The sequence below is a fragment of the Momordica charantia genome (genome assembly GCF_013281855.1).
Source record: "Momordica charantia cultivar OHB3-1 chromosome 6 unlocalized genomic scaffold, Mcharantia_2.0 BLBB01000006.1, whole genome shotgun sequence".
Classification (NCBI taxonomy): Eukaryota; Viridiplantae; Streptophyta; class Magnoliopsida; order Cucurbitales; family Cucurbitaceae; genus Momordica; species Momordica charantia.
Genome location: NW_028275164.1, coordinates 15017267 through 15036836, shown reverse-complemented (window position 1 = coordinate 15036836; position 19570 = coordinate 15017267). Strand labels below are relative to the sequence as shown.

The 19570-nt window shown below is 39.5% G+C and overlaps 2 protein-coding genes across 2 annotated transcripts in view; one reads left to right on the top strand and one right to left on the bottom strand.

Moving 5' to 3' along the window:
* Nucleotides 1-7503, bottom strand: part of PTAC3 (plastid transcriptionally active 3) — a 38240-nt gene extending 30737 nt beyond the window's left edge. Inside the window, exons 1-5 of the mRNA XM_022295988.2 lie at nucleotides 7028-7503; nucleotides 6740-6911; nucleotides 6428-6645; nucleotides 2485-2545; nucleotides 1542-1614 (exon numbers count right to left, since the gene is read on the bottom strand). Coding sequence (XP_022151680.1) covers nucleotides 1542-1614; nucleotides 2485-2545; nucleotides 6428-6645; nucleotides 6740-6911; nucleotides 7028-7387 — 884 coding nt within the window. The 5' untranslated portion in view covers nucleotides 7388-7503. The remainder of the gene's footprint in view (nucleotides 1-1541; nucleotides 1615-2484; nucleotides 2546-6427; nucleotides 6646-6739; nucleotides 6912-7027) is intronic.
* A 9544-nt stretch (nucleotides 7504-17047) lies between these two features.
* Nucleotides 17048-19339, top strand: LOC148210759 (protein FAR1-RELATED SEQUENCE 4-like). The gene is made up of 2 exons (XM_088125176.1): nucleotides 17048-17276; nucleotides 17808-19339. The coding sequence occupies exons 1-2, from the start codon at nucleotides 17048-17050 to the stop codon at nucleotides 19337-19339; spliced, it is 1761 nt and encodes a 586-aa protein (XP_087981302.1).
* The last annotated feature ends 231 nt before the right edge of the window (nucleotides 19340-19570 follow it).

Below are 19570 nucleotides of genomic sequence, written 5' to 3'. Positions count from 1 at the left end.
TCCTCCAAGGGATACTTAGATTGATCAGCAATATTGGAGGTAATGTCTATACGATCAGGTGAAGGATCAGGACTGCTGAGATTCACATTAAAATCTTCTTCATCTTCAACTTCATCATCAGAAAAGGAAAACTCTCTTGGGCTAGCGAGTTCCTTGGTGGAGAATGCAAGACCTGGGTTCAAAGTCATTGGAAGGTCAATCGACCGTTCTTTCCCCCCTAAAATCGTTCGATCTTCTCCCTCCTCAATGAAGGGTTCCTTTATTAACGGAATTTCCAATCTCTGCACTCTTGTTTCATCATTTAATTTTGACTTAAACTTTTTCCGAGAATACGAAAATGGTAACGAAGGAATAAACTTTCTAATTGGATTTTTGGAAGGCGTGATTTTTAGGAGAAGATTCAGGTTAAGATTCAGATTTAGAAACCGCCTTTGGAATTTCAAAAATTAGAGCATCATTAATTACTTCATCCACTACCTCCTTCCCTAAATCACGCGCTCTGGAAACATTTGCCACCTTGCCCTCCAAATTAATTTTGTTTCCATATTCTCTTTCTTCATTAAGAGAAATCTTCTCACTTCCTTCGCTAATGACAGATTTGAGACCCTCCGAATTCTCCACGATTCCAGATTCTCTTTCTTCATTAAGAGAAATCTTCTCACTTCATTCACCAATGACAATCTTAGGGCCCTCCGAATTCCCACGATTACAGATTCTCTTTCTTCATTAAGAGAAAACATCTCACTTCCTTCGCCAATGACAAACTTGGGACCTTCCGAATTCTCCACGGATTTCGGTACATCTTTTGTTATTCAAAAATAGTCGTCCCAGAATTCTGCTGTAGAATCATTAATCAAATCTTTAGCTTGATTACTAAAATCTGACGTTACCGATTCTTTTCAAATATTGTCGTCCCAGAATTCTGCTATTGCCAAGTGAGTCATTGTCAACCTTTAACACACCAACTGTTTCATTAATAATGACTCTGTTATTGTAAGGATCAGACGGAATAAACCCTACCCTTTCATCTTCCATAATTTTCTGGAATCTTTCCACGTCCAGCTTGTTCAAAAGACGATCAGGATCAGATCTGGGAGCAGGTGAACAGACATCAGATACTCTTACTGTGAAGGACCCATACTTTTCATCTTTAATAACCATAGAGGACGGAATAAATCCACATACATTTTCTTGAACTTTAAGGTAGACATCAGAAGCATCCCATGAGAGTATAAAATGACCACACGAAAATATAGGCCGAAACCAAGTACCCGAGCCTCCAAAAGTAAATTGCAAAAAAGAGATCCAATCGAATGTGATAGAAAACAAAGGAATATCATGAAAGGCTTTGTAACATGGTCGAGTAGAGGTAATAAAAATGCACCAAGTTCCAACATCCATGCCTGACATGGAGAACGTAAGACCACTTTGTCCAAACTACCACAACAAGGGGAGGAAACACCACCCCAAAAGAATTAGCAAATGCCACCTCAATGTGGATGCTACATAACAAGAAATTTCTGAGCTAAAGAGGAACATACCTATCGTAAGATTCAGCTCTTGTATATGCTTGGATCACCCAATTATATGTCTCAGTATCAGGTTTCATGCAATCTGTCACATGAAATAGTTGTAAAGTATAAAAACTTCAACACTGGATAATATGAACAGAGCTCAGTTACAAACTGCACATTAAAGCAAAACCAGCTGAAAGTTGGTCCAGACAATATTTAATCATCTATGAATGTTTCATGCCTCTTGTAGATAGACCAAAACAATTAAAGATAAATACACCGAAACAAATGGTAACTATAAAAAATTACAAGGATTATTAACACTAATCGTTCTGATGAGTTGACTTTTTTTTTCTAAGTTGATTCTTAGGCATATCAAGACATTTTGGATGAAAATCAGCTTACAAATCAAACACAGTACTTGACTAAGATACTTTATAAGAGCTCACTTAAACAAAATTCAGGCTCGTTACAATGGAGATTCACAAAGGAACCAAATGACATGTAACTTAAAACAAATTTTACTTTCCAAACCATGAGTTTGTAAGTAGTGATTTCAATGTATACAATAATTCTCTGTTTAAAAAAAAATTATATATACAATAATTTTTTTACAAGTCATTCTGTCTCAGTTCTTCAAGAAAAATGTTTTGAAAATAGTTGCCAAACAAGCCCAAAGTGTAAATATGTAGTCAACTTTCAAGATAGTGTTGTATCTAGTTTCTTTAGTCAAGTCACATAAATTAGATTGATCAATAATTAATTTAACCAAGAAATTCATTAGATAACATGATTGTTTGAACTACATGAAAAGCAATAAAAAGACAAAACACATAAACTCCCTCACATTGACTATTTCCCCAAATGATTATGAGCCTAACAACAGTTATTTACTAGAAAACATAGATTGTCCATGCATTATAGAGAATATCAAACAAAATACATGAGCAAATAAAAATATAATGTTGACCTTCTCCATATTCCATGTTTTCAAATGTTGAGAAAGCAATTTCAGGTATCCCACAAGTAGCCTAAACAAGTAAAAAAATCATCAGTTTGTTTTCTCAAACCGATAGCAGATCTTCAGCACAAATAGACGATAAGTATAGACTTCATGATTCACTAGCATTAAGGAAATAAATATCACCCGCTAAATACCTATTGAACACGTATATAGAAGTTCGCAAATCCCTAGCTTACTTCTATCAGAAAAATGTTCATCAATGTTTATAAATTAAAATAAAAGTGAAATAAAAAGAGCCATACCCCAGTCAAGGTTTGGATATGTAAGTGAAATTTTCTAAACAATTTTCAAGAATGTGTCATTGCAAAATTTTACATCTATTACAAGTAAACACAAGCATAATAATGGGAAGATAGCAAAGGAAGGTAGAAGAAGAAAATGTGAAATTCAGTCAGGAAAAAAAAAGGGAGGAAGAAGAAGAACATGCAAAATTTTAATACAATCTGATTGAGAAATAAGCAAACATCAGATACCAAGAACCAACAACTCAGTTAGTGGTCTAAAGAAGCAACACTGAGGCAGAATTCAAAGTTTTGGCTGAAGGCATATATGAAAGAATTCACACAGAGCTTGAAATTCCTTGTGAAGCACAAATAGAGATACTTAGTGATAATCATCCAGCTATAAAAGAGCCAACAACTCAGTTCATCATGTTCATACTAAACATGAAGAGGTAGACGAACAGTTGGACACTCTAACCTTCTCAACAAACATTTTCACCAAGGCCTTATCAAAGATAAAATTTGAAGAATCCAAGCTTAGGTTAATTAATATGCGAACCCGAAAAACCGAGCCAATCGACCGAAACTGATCGAAAAGAGGTTGGTCGGTCGGTCGGTTTTAGTGCCTGTCAGTTTTGAAATTACAGAACCGACGAGTCGGTCAATCGGTAGCCTTAAACTAGGCGATACCAACCGACCGACCAAGTGTATCTGAGATGTTATTTTTTTAGTTATTAAAAATTATATATCAAAATGGAAATTAAATTAAGGTTCCCTGCTTCCCTCTCATTCTGCTTACTTTCACTCTTATTGGGCCGCTCACCCCCAACCCCTCTGCTCTCACTCTCTGTCGCCACACCGCGCCACCGCCCTCTACTCTCCCTCGCCGTCGCCGTGCCACCCAACCCCTCCTGCTCTCACTCTCTCTCACCGTGCCGCCCACCCCCTATTCACTCTTTCTCATGTCGGCGCCCCCTCCCTCTCCCTGACTGCAAATTTGGACTATAAGATATTGAGATGTTATGTTTGTATTTGGACTTTTGTTGAAAATTTGAATAGAAATACTAAAATAGTAATGAAAATTGATATTAAAAAAAAAGCAATATAGTATATGACTATGCTATTTTATATACAAGAAAAATTGAATAGGAAAAAAAGGAAACCGAATAATTAAAAAAATAAAAAATAAAAAATAAAGAATGTCGATTAAACCGACAAACCGACCGACTGACTGTGGTCAACGTCCAGCATCAGACGGAAACCATCGATTTCCAGATTTGGAAACCGACGGGGTCGGTTTCGGCTTCGTGGTAGGCCGAAAACCGACCCCGACCGACCGATGATCAACCCTAGTTGATGGTAAAACTGAGCAAGACACATGTCAACCTTTAAGAGGCACAGGACCACATGTGGTTACACACTGTATACTGCTATGGCAGGGGATGTGTGCTTCCGTCTCCACGGTACGGGTAGCACGCCGAACCTGAAGCCTGCCTGCGACAGGCGACAGGCCCCAGACCCGCAGGCGGTGGCACCACCCAACAGTTGTCAGGTGTGTACACCCTCGGCAGACATCGTACCACGCGGCGTGCCCTTGCCACCATAATCGTCGTCCTTCCTAGTCAGTCGTCCGAGCCTGTATAAGGAAGGACCTTCACCTTCACCATGTAAGTGAAAAACTTGTCACTAATACTTAAGGTGTCTTTTCCTATTTTCTACTCCGATTACTGACTTGAACGTCGGAGGTTATTAGGCGGCCGGACACCGCACTGGTGTAAAGTTTTCCAATTGCAGACTCATTTGCTCTCAGGCGAAGCTACTTGTCCTAGGGACACGTGGACGTCTCCAAAATTCGCCGTCAACAAATATATATAATCCAATTTGATGGGGAGTGTTGAAAATCGGCCCTTCTTTTCAGCCCAATGTTGCATTCCAGCATTTCTTCTTTCCGATTAAAGCATTAACTTCCATATCCCTTTATTATGTTTCCCCAATTTCCTCTCCTTTCCTTCTGTATGGTTTATTTGTATACCCGTACAAAGAAAATATATTAGGGTACAAAGAAAATATATTAGGGATGTACACTTTCCTTCAAACAGAAATAAATAGGAAATTGTGTTCTACAATCTTCAATAGGCCTACTCTAAATCCACTTTGATCAACCAACCTGCTTCTAGCTTTTTTCTTCCTCTACAACTTTATTAGCAATGAAAATGGTGACTAAGATTTATTTCCCTAAGGCTTGCTAATTTTCTGAAATCGTGGTTTGGAGACTTTCCTTAACCTCTCCATTAGCACCTTTACAATAATCTTGGAAACACCATTTACCTAGGGAACTTAATAGCCATCAAATGTCCTCTTCCGTCTTCCCCAAAGGGCTTTTCTTCAATCCACAAACTCACCTCCTTTTTGGTAGGGTTCCACTATAATCCCTTGAGAAGTCATCTCTTCCCACTGTCCTCGTACAGCCTTCTAAAATAGTTAGCAATCTTCTTCTTTAACCTGCCCTCCAAGGTTGAAATGCTGCTGCACAAGTTCTTTCTTCTACTTTGCAAAAGAGATATGCAGAAGTACCAGGAGTTATCATCTCCTTCCCTCAACCAATCAACTTTACATTTTTTTATAAGAGACCTGTAACTAATCATTAAAAAGGTGAAGAGAACAACATAGGATGTACGAGACTAGGGAGCTTAGAGGAACACTCTACAGTTTGGTCAACCAAATGAAAAGGAGTAATTACCAAAAAAAAAAAACATTAAAATTAAGGGCCCTTCTTTGTTTAGTTTGTTTATCTCAGCAGTCGCCCCCTCGAGTCAGGTTCGCAGTTGTCATTGTGACCCCGAGGCTTGGTGTACATAGCAAGAACCCACAAAGCCATTAAGTGAACTACATCCTCCCATAGCTTGTCAATGGGGCTGTCACTGTTCGAGAAGGTGTGCCTCTTTGCTCTAACCATAAAATGTAGCAAATGGCAACTCCAGCTAAGTACCAGAATTCATTCTTCTGATCAAGAGGTGGGGTTTGGAGAAAATCTCCAATCAACTTTAAATTTCTGAATCCATGTTCTTGTCTGTTTGGCATTCAACCCACAACCATTTTCCTTTTTCTTTTTTTATAAGAAACAATTTCATTGATGTATGTAATCACAAAAATAGGGGAAAGAAAAAGCCCAAAACCAAAAAGTTACAAGAAACTTCTCCAATTGGTCAAAAATGTAGCATAACTATAAGAATTAAAAAGAGGTGACAATTTACACCAAGTGATAGAAAGGAAGATAATATTTGCAAACAGTTTATCAAAAGTATGGTCCCTCTCAACAAAAAGAATATTGAGGTTTCATCTCAAGATTCAATATTCTGTAGTAAATCCACCAGCTTCAATTTTCTAATCTAACTCCTTGATTTTAGTTGAGATGAGAGTTAATTGAACCTTTGTACTTCCAAACATTGTTGTACTCCAATCATTGAGAATTAAACTTCAAATTTATGGTTTCTAACAAAAAGGAACCCTTTAACTGTCCTTCCACTAGACTTTGCCAGTATGAGTCAAAAGTGAGATAAAACAGGGATGAATTAGCAAAGTCAAGAAAAACACACATTGATATGAAACAATGGCAAGGCACAATAGTAAAGACATGAACGGCATTGTCCAATAGTAAGATACAACACCTGGACACTAAGGAGACAATTGAAATGAAAGGTTGTTGCCATTCGCCCAGCAGCCTCCATCTCATATGAGATCTCTAAGGCATTTGAATGATCCCCAGCTTTACAGTCTTCCTCAATTAGGAGATCATAAATCTTGTCAGTGGCTCTGAGACCCCCTTTGGCACCCTTTAAAAACGCTTTATTGGCGTCTTCTAAGTATTTATTCCTTACGAGTTCGTCTAGTCAAAATAACTCAAGCAACTAAGACAAAATATAAACATGATTAAAATTTATCTGTTGGAAGCAGTCTCGTCAGGAAGTTCAAGAGATTACCAATAAGAATGAGCCAAGCTTGGCGAATGTCATAGTTCAATTTCTCCATGGCTGAAAGGATTTCTAAGCCTCTGGAAGCAAGACCCTTGGAACCAAATAACCGAACTAATGCAACAAACGTCTCATGGAGAGGACGAAGTCCAGCACTTAGTTCCCTTCTCAGAGATTGCATCTACATTCAGCATAGCCAATAAAATTTAGAAAACTACATATCCGAAACAGAAAGTAAATTGAAAACAAAAGTTATAATGGAACGAAAGCAATATTTAATTGAAATTAGCAGCTCACCGCTCCCTCGGTGTCGCCGTTGAGAGAATGAGACACAACCAAGCCGTGGAAGGAGCGAGGTCCAGGGCTCAATCCAGCGGCAACCATATCGTAAATGACATCAGAAACGCCGACGGAGTCGAGGCTTCTGGCGCGGTCCATGAGTTCCTCCATGAAAGTGAAGCGAAGGCCCTTCTCAAGCGCAGTGGAAGCGTCATCCTTAGGGTGCCGCGGCTGCCTCTTCTTTCTGCCACGCTTCTCTGGAGCGGAGAGGACTGAGCGGATGGGCAGGACGCCATTGTGATTGTGAAGACACAATGAAGGGCGTTTGTGGGGAAGGGTGAGAAGGTGGGTGTGGGAGGAGAGCAGGAGTTTGGACATTAATGGCTGCCGAATTTTGGATAAGAAACAGAGCCTCGGCGGAAGGGGCGTTGCCGAATAAAAAGGCGGGATTCCTGACGATAAATGAACGACCGTAGTCTGCAACTACAGCTATAGCGTCAAATATCCAAGTGTGAAAATATATCAATATTGATATTAAGGGTAATTGCAATGGTGAGCTATTTATTTTAGCATATTTACAAATATAGTCAGAGATTTTATCATCTCCTATTTTGGCCTCCAGTTTCGAATCTGAAACTTCAAACTATGCTATTCTTCAAGTCAAGCGGCTACAAAATCTAAAATTTTTAACTTCTACAAATCGTCTCCTTCAAGTCAAGTCGCTACAAAATCTGAAACTTAAATTTCTGACTTTGTAGCTTATCGTAGTTCAAGCTGAATCTGAAACTTTTGGCTCAAACTGAAACTCCTAACTTCGCTACAAATCTTCTTCTTCGTTCACTTTGAAACTTCCGACCTCACGCTCATTATTGTTCAAGTTCATCTTCTTCTTCGTCTTTTTCTCATGACTCATCAAAGAAAACAAGGAAAATAGAAAAATTGATTTAAAAATCGCAGATTAGTTTTTTCCATTGAACACACTTTAAAATCTATCCAGTTTTTCTTTTTTTCTTCTCCTCCTACCCTCTGTTTGGAATCTCTGATTTGGGATTTTGAAATCATTTCTAGTATTTTAAACGATTTCAAATCCTATTTCCTACACCCTCTCTTTTACGCACCATCCCTTCTAAGCATAATTTTTTCTACTACACAAATAATAAGTCAGAAAGGTTAGTTCAAATTTTTCTTCTATCTCTTAGTTTTTTTTTATTCTAATAGTTATCTTCACTTTAATATCTGTAATTTAAATCTTTACCGACAAACATTTTTTTGCATCAAGTAAATTCCAGGTTGGTTTTCTCTTTTGTTCTAGTTAAGTTTTCTTCACAATTTAGTTTTCTTCTATTTAATTATGTTTGATTCTTGTTTATGGTTTTTAGTAGTTTTCTCTTCTTTTTTATTTTTTTTTTCTTTCCTCCCTTTGCATTTGTTTTTCATTAGTGTAAAATAACTATAATAAAAAATAAAAAGAAAAAAAATAACACTTTGCTACAAATTTAAATTGAGCTGAAAAATGATTTTCATATGTGTTTTTTGTTTAAGATTTTTTTCTTTTCATTTCTAGTTTTATTGTTCATTCAAATTTTTAAGGGGAAAAATAACATTTTTTTTCATTTATTTGAATAGAGTGAGAACTAGTAAATATAATTTGAAGTAGTGTAGTATCTATATTCAACCTCCATTCTAAAATAAAGAGACGGTGGTCTCACAAATAATTTGTTTGTATTTTTTTTTAATTGTAAATTCTATTTTTGTGAGAGGGTGGAGGAAAACTCATTATATTATGTTTTTAAGAGTAAACTTGTTTGTGATTATTTTTTGTACTGGAATCTCTCTAGAATTTATTTTAGGATTTTACTTTGCTTATGTCACTTATTTTATTTTCTTAACGTATAATAAATATTAAAAATGTGGTTTTATGTGTTTAGGAAGGCTAATTATATTATGTTATTTTAACAGTAAAATTGATTGTGATTATTTTGGGTACCAAAATCTCTCTGGAATTTATTTTTGGATTTTTCTTGTGACGGCTTATGTCACTAATTTTATTTTCTTAACATATAATAAATATTTAAAATGTGGTTTTATGTGTTTAGGAAGCTAACTATATTTTATTTTTAACAGTAAAATTATTTGTGATTATTTTTTGTACTAAAATCTCCCTATAATCATAATTGTATTTATTATTTGATATTTCAATTGAGAAAGCATGAATACAGATAATATCATGATAAATTGGATGTAAAATAGATGAATTGCAGTTGGTGCAAGAACAATTTGTATTGGATATGTCGTTACCTTATTAGAAATTTATGAAAACATAAATTACATTACAAGATCTCCATCTGAGCATGGATTAGAAGGAGAAGAAGTAAGATATTTATTGATGAGATTTATTTCCAATGAGGAACGAAGTAGAGATATCTTACGAATGGGCCCATTAGCATTTAGAAGATTAGTTGACATACTTAAGGGTATAAGATACATTAAAGATAGTCAATATAGTTCTATAGAATAACAAGTAGTCAAGTTTTTGCATATTTTAGCCCATAATGTGAGAAACAGAACAATTGGCTTTTTCTTTCGTCACTCAAGTGAAACAGTGAGTCGACATTTTCATCAGGTCTTAAAGGTAATTATATCTTTGGAAGAAGAATATCTAGTTTAATCAAACAGAACTTCAATTTATCCCGAAATTCAAAATAGCACAAGATTTTTTCCATATTTTACGGTAAATACTCTAGACTAAATATCTCAATTTTTTTTAAACATAATTCATATTAACCATTAAGTATTTATTATATATATAGGATTGTGTTGAGGCCATTGATGGAACACATTTGCAGGTAAAAGTATGAAAAGAAAATGTATCAAGATTTAGAGGAAGAAAAGATTTTCCCACACAAAATGTTTTAGCAGCATGCACATTTAATTTAAGATTCACTTATGTGTTAGCTGGGTGGGAGGGATCTGCTTCGGATTCTCGAATTCTAGAAGATGCATTATCAAGAGAAAATAGTATAAGAATTCCTGCAGGTATATTATATATATATATATATATATATATATATATATATCACAAACACATATAATGTTTTCTATAGATATTTAACATAATTAAGCATAAAATATAATTCTAAAAATTATTGTATGATTGTTGTTTATAGGAAAATATTATCTTATTGATGCGGGGTTTATGATGCGATCTGGGTTTATTACACCTTACCGTGGGACAAGATATCATCTAAAAGAATATTCAGCATGCGCTCTCCAATCTCCAAAAGAGTTATTTAATCACATACATGCATCTTTAAGAAACGCAATTGGAAGATCATTTGGAGTATTAAAGAAGAGGTTTCCAATCATATCTAGTGGGACTGAGTCACATTATAGTTTTGAGACACAAACCGATATAGTTATAGCATGTTGCATTATACATAATTTTCTTATGATTTTTGATCCAGATGAGAGATTAATTGCAGAGTTGATAATGAAATTAGGGATAGTGAAATACACATTGGTCCTATAGCAGGAGTAACTTTAACTGAGGATGGACAAAGAGGCGAACAAAATCGAGATTTAATAGCAGCTCATATGTGACAAGATTATTTATCTGATCATTAGAGATTTATTTTTTATTATAATTGTTTTTTTTTGCTTCAATAAATGTCAATTATTTTATAATATTTGATTACTTTTAATAAAGTTTAAACATCTTATTATGTTTTCTATCATTGGATGATGCTAGAGATTGTGGAACTATGAGTGATAAAAAAAAATATTAACTGGTCAATTGGGATGGACAAATACCTTATTGAGATATTAAAAGAGCAGAAAGTGAGAGGCCAAAAGCCTGATGACCTCCAATGCCCCTCCTTACTTTGTGTACCAAATTTTAGTTTTCCCTCCTCCTTTACTTGGGTAATACGAATAGTCTGTTCCATCTTTAGCGCACTCACACTGCAGCATTCTTCGCTCGACTCAAATTTGACTGTCTTCACCTGCGATTGAAATTACATTTCTCTAGATCTCGTTATCTTTCTCCTTCGTATTTCGATTGTGACTCGCTAAGGTAACTCTGACCCTGTCGTCTTCAAGCGGGGAGACGAAGTAATTTTGGTTGCAGATTACAACGAAGGAGATTTCATCATTAACTTTAGGTCAGTGCATTTATCTCTCGAATTGCTTAAGATTTTCGTTTTAATTACCGCTATTTTAGCTATTGTTCGTAAGTTCTGTACAACCCTGACGTTGTTCTTCTGTCTCTTTTGCGATTTTTGTGGATTTTTTACACTGCACATCTAGGGCTTTCGAAGAAGAGGAAAATAATACGTAATCGGCGCCAGGGAAATGAATCGATGGAGACTAAAATCGTGTTTTTGAAAACCAATAATACTGAAGGGGGGGGGGCTGATGTTGAAATAGCCAGAGCCAAAAATGAGATCGAGAAATACAGTGAACATGAAAGGTCGAGAGCTAGAAAAATCTAGAGCTAGAACATCGAGAGCTAGAAAGATCGAGAGCGAGACATATCGAGAACGAGAGAATCTCCATTGATTTACAATTATCGTGAGTGTGCTAGGAAGAGCGAAATCGAGAATCATCGTGATGGATACAATGAACTTGAAAAATCGAGAGCTAGAAATATCGAGAGCTAGAACATCGAGAAACAGCGAAAGCTAGAAAGATCGAGAGCGAGAAATATCGAGAACGAGAGAAGCTCAATTGATTTGCAATTATAGGGTGTGAAATAGGTAGAGCAAAATCGAGAGCGGGAAACATCGAGATCTCGCATCGAGAAACAGCGAGATCGAGAAAAATTACAGTGTTTTACATTTTGTATTTGAACTAGTTGCGTGTTTCCCTTTCCCTGTCTTCTTAATTCGTGATTATGTATCATGTTCAATTATTAAATTTTTGAACTACTTGCGTGTTTCCGTTTCTCTATCTGCTTAATTTGTCATCATATATCTTGTTCAATTTGTTGCAGGTGCACAATGGACCATCAGTAGAGGATTAAGGAGAATGACCGCTTTCCGGCTCAAGCTACCAGCATGTCTCACTTGAGCAATGTCAACAGGCTTATCAAGGATAAACTCACAGCGGACCAACTTGATATGTTTCGTAAAAGAACAATATTTGGTCGATTTGTCGACTTGGAGATGATGTTCTGCAGTGGTAGTTCATCACTTTCTGTCACGGGAGGTTGCTGGGAGTAGTGACGACAGCATGAGTTTCTTAATTGGTGGCAACGTGTTGACATTCTCGAAGGATCAATTCATGCTTATAACGGGATTGTGGCGGTTGCCCGGTAAGGTGGTCCAGAAAAAGATTGGAAAGAATAGGTTGCGGAGGAAGTACTTCAACGATGAAGCCTCCATGCTGCTCGAAGAGTTTGTGGAGGTTTACAAGCAGACTGATTTCGAGGACGAGGAGGACGCCGTTAAAGTGACATTAATTTTGTACACGGAGCTTGTGATGATGGGAAAGAGCAAGAGCAAGTCGAAGGTTGACATCGACTTGTATAACCAAGTCGATGACTTGGACTACTTCAACCATTTGGACTGGGGTTCTGATGTCTGGAGTAGGACAGTTAACGGTCTGAAGCGTGCGATGAATGGAAAAGTTGCGCTATACAAGAACAAAGTAAGAACGAACAAAAAGTATCTAGTAAAATATAGCCTACCGGGATTTCTGCTTGCATTTCAGGTAATCAATACGTATGCATACTCGTTGTCCTTGTTTGTGAAAACTTTTTTTAGGTGTGAGACTAAACTGAAATTTTATATTCAGGTGTGGATATACGAGGTTGTCCCATCTCTCATCACTCCCGGTGTCAATCGTTTGAGCGAGACCGCCATTCCCCGGATAATTCGATATTCGTGCAGTAGAGTCGTCGGTACAAAAGATCTGAGGGAGGAGGTCCTTGGTTCAGCGGTGGTAAGTGATCTATAATATGTTTATTGTTGTCTAGTTGTAATGGTATTTACACTTCCTTATGTTCTTGTGATTTATGTTCAGTTGGTCATATCTTATCCACTCGTGGAGACAGAGCTGGATAAGGACTACAAGAGGTGTCCATTGGACGAAAGAGAGGTGGTTGATTTAAATGCGCCTGGGTGTTCCACCTCCGACAGTGATGATGGACACAATCCTTCCCTCATCACCGACAATCTTGGCGCCGAAGACCATCTCCCACTCGACGATGCGCATTCGTTGGAAACGAATGTACAGGCAATGCCGGATGTGTCTTCGGATATGCCACGTACAGAGGCCGCATCTGAAGGTGGGCAACGGACACCGGTCGAAGTACTTCGACCAAGTACTTTTATTCGGTCGAATGTGGGGCAAAGCACGCGGCAATCACCGCGAGCGACGTCACGCGATGCTTGCCCTACACAACGACACGACACCCGTCGATCGAATGATAGATTCAGGGCTATCGAGAGAAGGCTGGATCTTTTAGCTTCGGACATGGCGGAGGTGAAGACGGATTTGGCGGAGGTCAAGTCCGACTTGAGTGAAATGAAACTCATGCTTCAACGGTTGTGCCAAGTAGACTTTTCCTATAACTTGGTATAGTTCGTATACTCTATGTATTCATTCAATCGAAGTGGTAATACGTTAGTTCGTTTGCAGATCGATAGGCGAGAGGTGAATATTGGTGTCTCTCCGTCGGATACAGTCCACATGTCACATCCATTGGTATCCAATGTTATCCCCGAGCATGATGGGGATGCTGATGACAATCAACCTGGAGGTTCCTATGCTGGAAAGGAGGACGATGTGTTCCTGTAGAAGCGTCGTTGCATGAAAAGGCAACGGATGGAGTAGAGATGACCATACCCCCATTCGATCTTGGAGATACAGAACTAGCCAACCCCGCGTGTATTGTCGATTCGGTGGAGTTGGACGTTGCAGTGGTGACACCCATTGTTTCGACAGAGATGGTGGAACTCGAAATGGCACCACCAATAGTACAGGATCCACAAGCAGAGACGACGTCCGATCCAACCTTCAAGCCTCCTACCTCAACCAACATTGATGGTCCGTGTGGCATGATCCATGGGCCTCGTCAAGCCGAGCATATTGAGTTGGCCCTTACACCAGCGGATACGACCCCAACTACTCAACCTATTCCCACACCTACACCAGCATATATGACTCCCACCCCTCAACCTATTCCCACCCTTACACCAGCTGAAAACCCGACCACCCGTCATTCGAGTGATCCCGTGGGTTCTACTAACCTCGTGTTAGACAAAATTCCTGAACCGTTGGCCATCGTGCACAAGACAACTAAGGAGAAGAACCCCTCTCATGGCAAAAAAGGCACCACAATCCGGTTTACGGCCCCCGAGAAGCCCCACTCGTTGTCAGCGGTTCCTGCTGTTAACGAACTCACTAAGTCGAAGAAAATCGAACAACAAACCGCTCATAAGCAGTCGGCTAGGAAAATCGAGGTATGGTCCTGCACACTCTTTTCTAAACTTAACAAACTATGTACAGCATAAAAAATTGCCTCTTCCTTGTGTTTTGTAGGTTTCGTATCCCGACGAAACAAGAAGGACCGAGCGTAAGCGGACGGAAACGAGACCATTCAGTCCGGAGGACACGCGTCAGCAGAAGAAGAAGCAGAAGATGGTTGATGTGGATCACGTACCTGCCAGCCAGGTTAGGCCATTTCGTCCCAAATACAACCCATTGCATAACTTTCCGGATGCCAAGTTTAGGGAGATGATGCGTTGAGTACAGGACCCTGGGAATGACAAAATAACGCGACCATCTACAACTTGGAATGTGCAGAGCGGATATTCTAGAAGATTCTTCATTAACATCCTCAATCCTAAGGAGAAGGTCAAAGACCCGGTAAGTGATACAACACATCCCATTACCCTATGCCCATTACTGTACTGTGTTTCACCAAACATATCTGCTGTACTCGTGTATGCAGGAAGCTGCTGCCATTCTATATTTCATTATGAGGAAGTTCGGTAGTCGGCCGCACCTGTGCGTTCATAAGTTTTCTGTCCTGGACCCACTACAAATGGTAAGATAGGTAGTTCATTCATACACGCATAATATTTGTGTTTCGACGAATCTAATGGTGATTGTGTTGTGTGTGTGTGTGATGTTGCTGTTATGCAGCAAGTTATTGCCGCTGCAGGTGGTCCGTACGCACGAATCAAGGGGAAGGTCGTCCAGGACACAACCAATGTTTGGGACGAGTATAAGGAGTGCATGGATGCCGTGCTGGGTCAGGTGGAAGATTTCATTCCATCCTGGGTGGACGTCGACGTAGTGTACAGCCCGCTCTGTATCAAGGATCACTGGCTCCTGGTTGCGATAGATATGACCCAGTCCGAGATTTTTGTATACGACTCATTGCCAGGCCACATTTCCACGTTGAAGTTGCTGACAGACGTGCGGCCGTTGAGTCATACAATCCCATCGCTTTTGTACGCATGTGGGCTGATGGATACGACCGACTGCAAGCTGAAGAAGACTCCGTGGCGTGTATACCGTCTTACGACCGACACGAGGCAGAAAGGTAGTGTAGACTGTGGTATTTTTGCATGTAAATTTCTGGAATATCTTGTGTCGAGTAATAGTTTAGAAACTCTTGTTCAGGCTGAAGTGTCGCACATTAAAAGACAGTATGCGACACAACTTTGGCATAATGAACCTTACTTTGAATGAACTCAATTTTTTTTCCATTGCATCTTTGAAGCTCGCTCTCGATGTAAATCGCTCTCGATTTTATCCACTCCCGATCTCGATCTTACTCGATCTAACCCGAACTAACTCGATCAAACTCCCTCTCGATGTTATCCACTCTCGATCTCGATCTTACTCGATCTAACCCGAACTAACTCGATCAAACTCGCTCTCGATGTTATCCACTCTCGATCTTACTCGATCTTACTCGATCTAACTCGATCAAAATCGCTCTCGATGTTATTCACTCTCGATCTCGATTTAACTCGATCTAACCCTCTCGCTAACTCGATCAAACTCACTCTCGATGTTATCCACTCTCGATCTCGATCTCGATCTTACTCAATCTAACTCGATCAAAATCGCGCTCGATGATATTCACTCTCGATTTCGATTTAGCTCGATCTAACCCTCTCGCTCGAGATCGAGTTAGATCGATCTGACATGATCTTGATTTCGTTATGTCCCCTCTCGACGCGCGTTTTCTCAATATTGTCGTTACAGCGCATGATCACGATCATTCTCGCTCTCGATATCGTTTTTTATTCACAGTAACTTCTACTTCTTTTCTTTTCACACACGTTGTCAGATGCATTTAATGCGATGTGGCTGTTTGAACTGCATGGCAGAGTGTAATGGTAATAAGATGTCATTCACCAATCCACTCGCATTAAATTTATTTATTTTATTTTGTTAGACAATTTTTTCCCATTATGAGAAAAAAACTCATTAAACGCATCCAAGCCCCCCCCCCATTGCATTAATTTCCTTTTCTTCTTCTTCTTCTTCTTCTTCTCCCTCGTCCTTGCTCGATTGTTGAAGCATCAGAAGGACATTGATTGCATTACACTTCTTTATCACGCTGTAAGCACTCTCTCACAACCATTAATGTGTATTCACGTGTTAAATTAAATATTCTGATGATTGACTAATACATCAGACTTTTACCAACATTCCCTGTCACGTTTTTTTAACTATCCCACACTCACTGAACTAGACAGGTACGTATTAAATAGCAACCGTTTGAGGACTCTGTGGCCTACATGTTTTGTTCGATAATCTAAAATGCATGTATGTATTTGTCCCCCCTTCTATAATGCAGGATAGAGATTGGTAAAAGTTTATTCATAAGATTTGGTGGTACGTGGGAAGACAACACAAATTCGTATGTCGGCGGTGAGCTGAAAGGCATAATTGTCCCACTTACAGTAACGTACAAAGAACTGAAAAATCGGTTGTACAGATTGATGAAAGTCGACCTCAATAGGTACGACCTGGTAATTAGGGTACCGTACCACTTGGCATGCGATTTCACCACCAATGTTCGTAACGGATGACGATGACCTCCGATTTGCATTAGTCCAAGAACAGGTTTCTAAAGTCCCACTGTTTGTATCGACCGTCCCTCGCGAAAGTATTGACATACAGTCATCTAGATTAAACCAAGATGGAGAGCAGTCCATTCCTAATGGAGGATCTGTACCGAAAAAAGGTTCCATGGGGGTAGATGAGTGGGGGTTGAACGACGTATACATGCACAATTCAGACTGTATATACACCTAAGACTCGGAATTGGTCGCCCCCGCGACACGCATGCCTCCCGTAATGCACGTCTCATCAGATGAGATAAATAATACAGCACAAGTACAACATGCAAGTCCTCGTACAGTACATGTATTCCCATTTGATGAATTAAATAATACATCACAAGTACGACATGCAAGTCCTTTGACATACCATGTTTTCCCATGAGTAGAACCCTCATCTAGTGACCCTCGTAATGTTGGTGATCACCAAATACCAGTACCTCAATCCCCAAGCACCGTGACTATAGAACAGGCCACAAGGTACAACCTTTTACCAAGCGGATCGGAACTGCACGTGGGGAAGATATTCGTTTCAAAGCAAGACCTGCGTATGGTGCTGTCAAATGCAGCGATGCGATCTAATCGTGAATACAATGTCAGTAGGTAAACGAAATCAAAGTTCACTGTTCGCTGCATCGACAATACATGCAATTGGAGGGTTGCGGCCCACTCTGTCGGTAAATCTTCGATATTTTGTATATCAAAGTATGTAGATGCACACACCTGCACGATTGACAGTGTGAACCACGACCACAAACAGACGAGCAGCTGGGTCGTAACGAATCTTATTAAGGATAGAGTTGCTGGAACCGGTCGTATTTACAAGATAAAGCATATTAAGGAGGATGTCCGTAAAGAGTACGGGGTGAACATAAGTTATGACAAGGCCCATCGAGCACGAGAGTTAGCATACGCTATTGTTAAGGGCAGACTGGAGGACTCCTACATGCATCTCCATGCGTACGGTGAAGCGATAAAAATAGAGAATCCAGGTACTATTTTCCACCTCGAGACTGAAGGTTCGCTTAACTTCAAATACCTGTTCATGGCATTGGGTGCCAGCATTAGAGGGTTTCAGTCAATTACAAGGCGTGTAATTATGGTTGATGGCACACATTTGAAGGGGAAGTTCAAAGGAGTGCTACTAATAGGTGTCGCCATGGACGGGAATAATCAAATATATCTACTTGCATTCGCGATTGTAGACAACGAAAGCGATGTATCGTGGAAGTGGTTTATGAAGAACTTGAAGGACATGATCGGAGACCAACAAGAACTTGTATTCATATATGATCGACATGTAAATATCACCAATGCAACAAGTGAGATATTCCCGGATGCATTCCATGCTATATGCACTTATCACCTAGGGAACAACATAAAGTCTCGATTCAAGAATGCACCATTTTACAAATTGTATCAGGATGCAGCGTATGCGTATCGGAAGTCACAGTTCACGTACTACTGGAACCAAATACTATCGATTGGATCGGGTTCACTTGCCAAATACTTACAAGAAATTGGGATAGAACGGTGGGCCCGATGCTACCAAGTTGGTAGAAGATATGAAAACATGACGACAAACAGCGCTGCGTCGGTAAATGCCTTCCTTCAAGAGGCTAGAGAGTTACCTATCACTAAGATTGTCGAGTTCATCTGCGAATTGCTACAAAGATGGTTCCACGAAAGAAGGACTCAATGGTCCACCCAAAACACCTCTCATTCAGACTATGCAGAAGAGCGACTTGCAGTACAGTTTGAGAAGTCTCGTCGCTACACAGTCAAACCAATAGACTGGTGCATGTTTCATGTTAAGGACGGTGGCCTGGACGGGACGGTTGATTTGAATGCCCGTACATATACATGCATGGAGTTCCAGTACATGGGCATTCCATGTTCGCACGCAATTGCAGCAGCGAGGCACAAGAATATAAATTACCACACGTTGATCGATCCATGCTACAGTGTGGACTCCCTAATTGGTGCCTACGCCGAACCAATCTTACTGGTAGGCCACATGTCGGAATGGAAAAGGCCACCTGATTACCATCCTATTCCCGTCCAACCACCACGACTTGTTAAACGTGCAGGCCGGCGTAGAACGCAACGGATCACCTCAACCGGTGAGCGTCGTGTTGTGAACAAGTGTTCTCGATGCGGTACATCGAGTCACAATAGACAGACATGTACTAACCCAATTACGCAGGCACGGACATCTGGATGCATATATAGGGGGACGGTGTAAGTCAATCAGATAGGGCAGTTCCTCCTCTATGAGAACACCCAACTTCTGTAGTAGTATATATATTTTTTCTTCAGTATCTGGAATCTGTCTCACTTTATGGCTTATTTTGTCTCGCTCTCGTTGTCTCGATCTCGCTGTCTCGCTCTCGTTGACTCGTTCTCATTGACTCGATCTCGCTGTCTCGCTCTCGTTGACTCGTTCTCATTGACTCGATCTTGCTGTCTCGCTCAG

What these genes read in the sequence shown, in the direction of transcription:
- LOC148210759 (XM_088125176.1), top strand. Translation starts at nt 17,048, where the DNA reads ATGTTCGTAACGGATGACGATGACCTCCGATTTGCATTAGTCCAAGAA. An exon ending in ATACATGCACAATTCAGACT is followed by an intron (nt 17,277 to 17,807) that starts GTATATACACCT and finishes CAAAGTATGTAG; the next exon opens with ATGCACACACCTGCACGATT.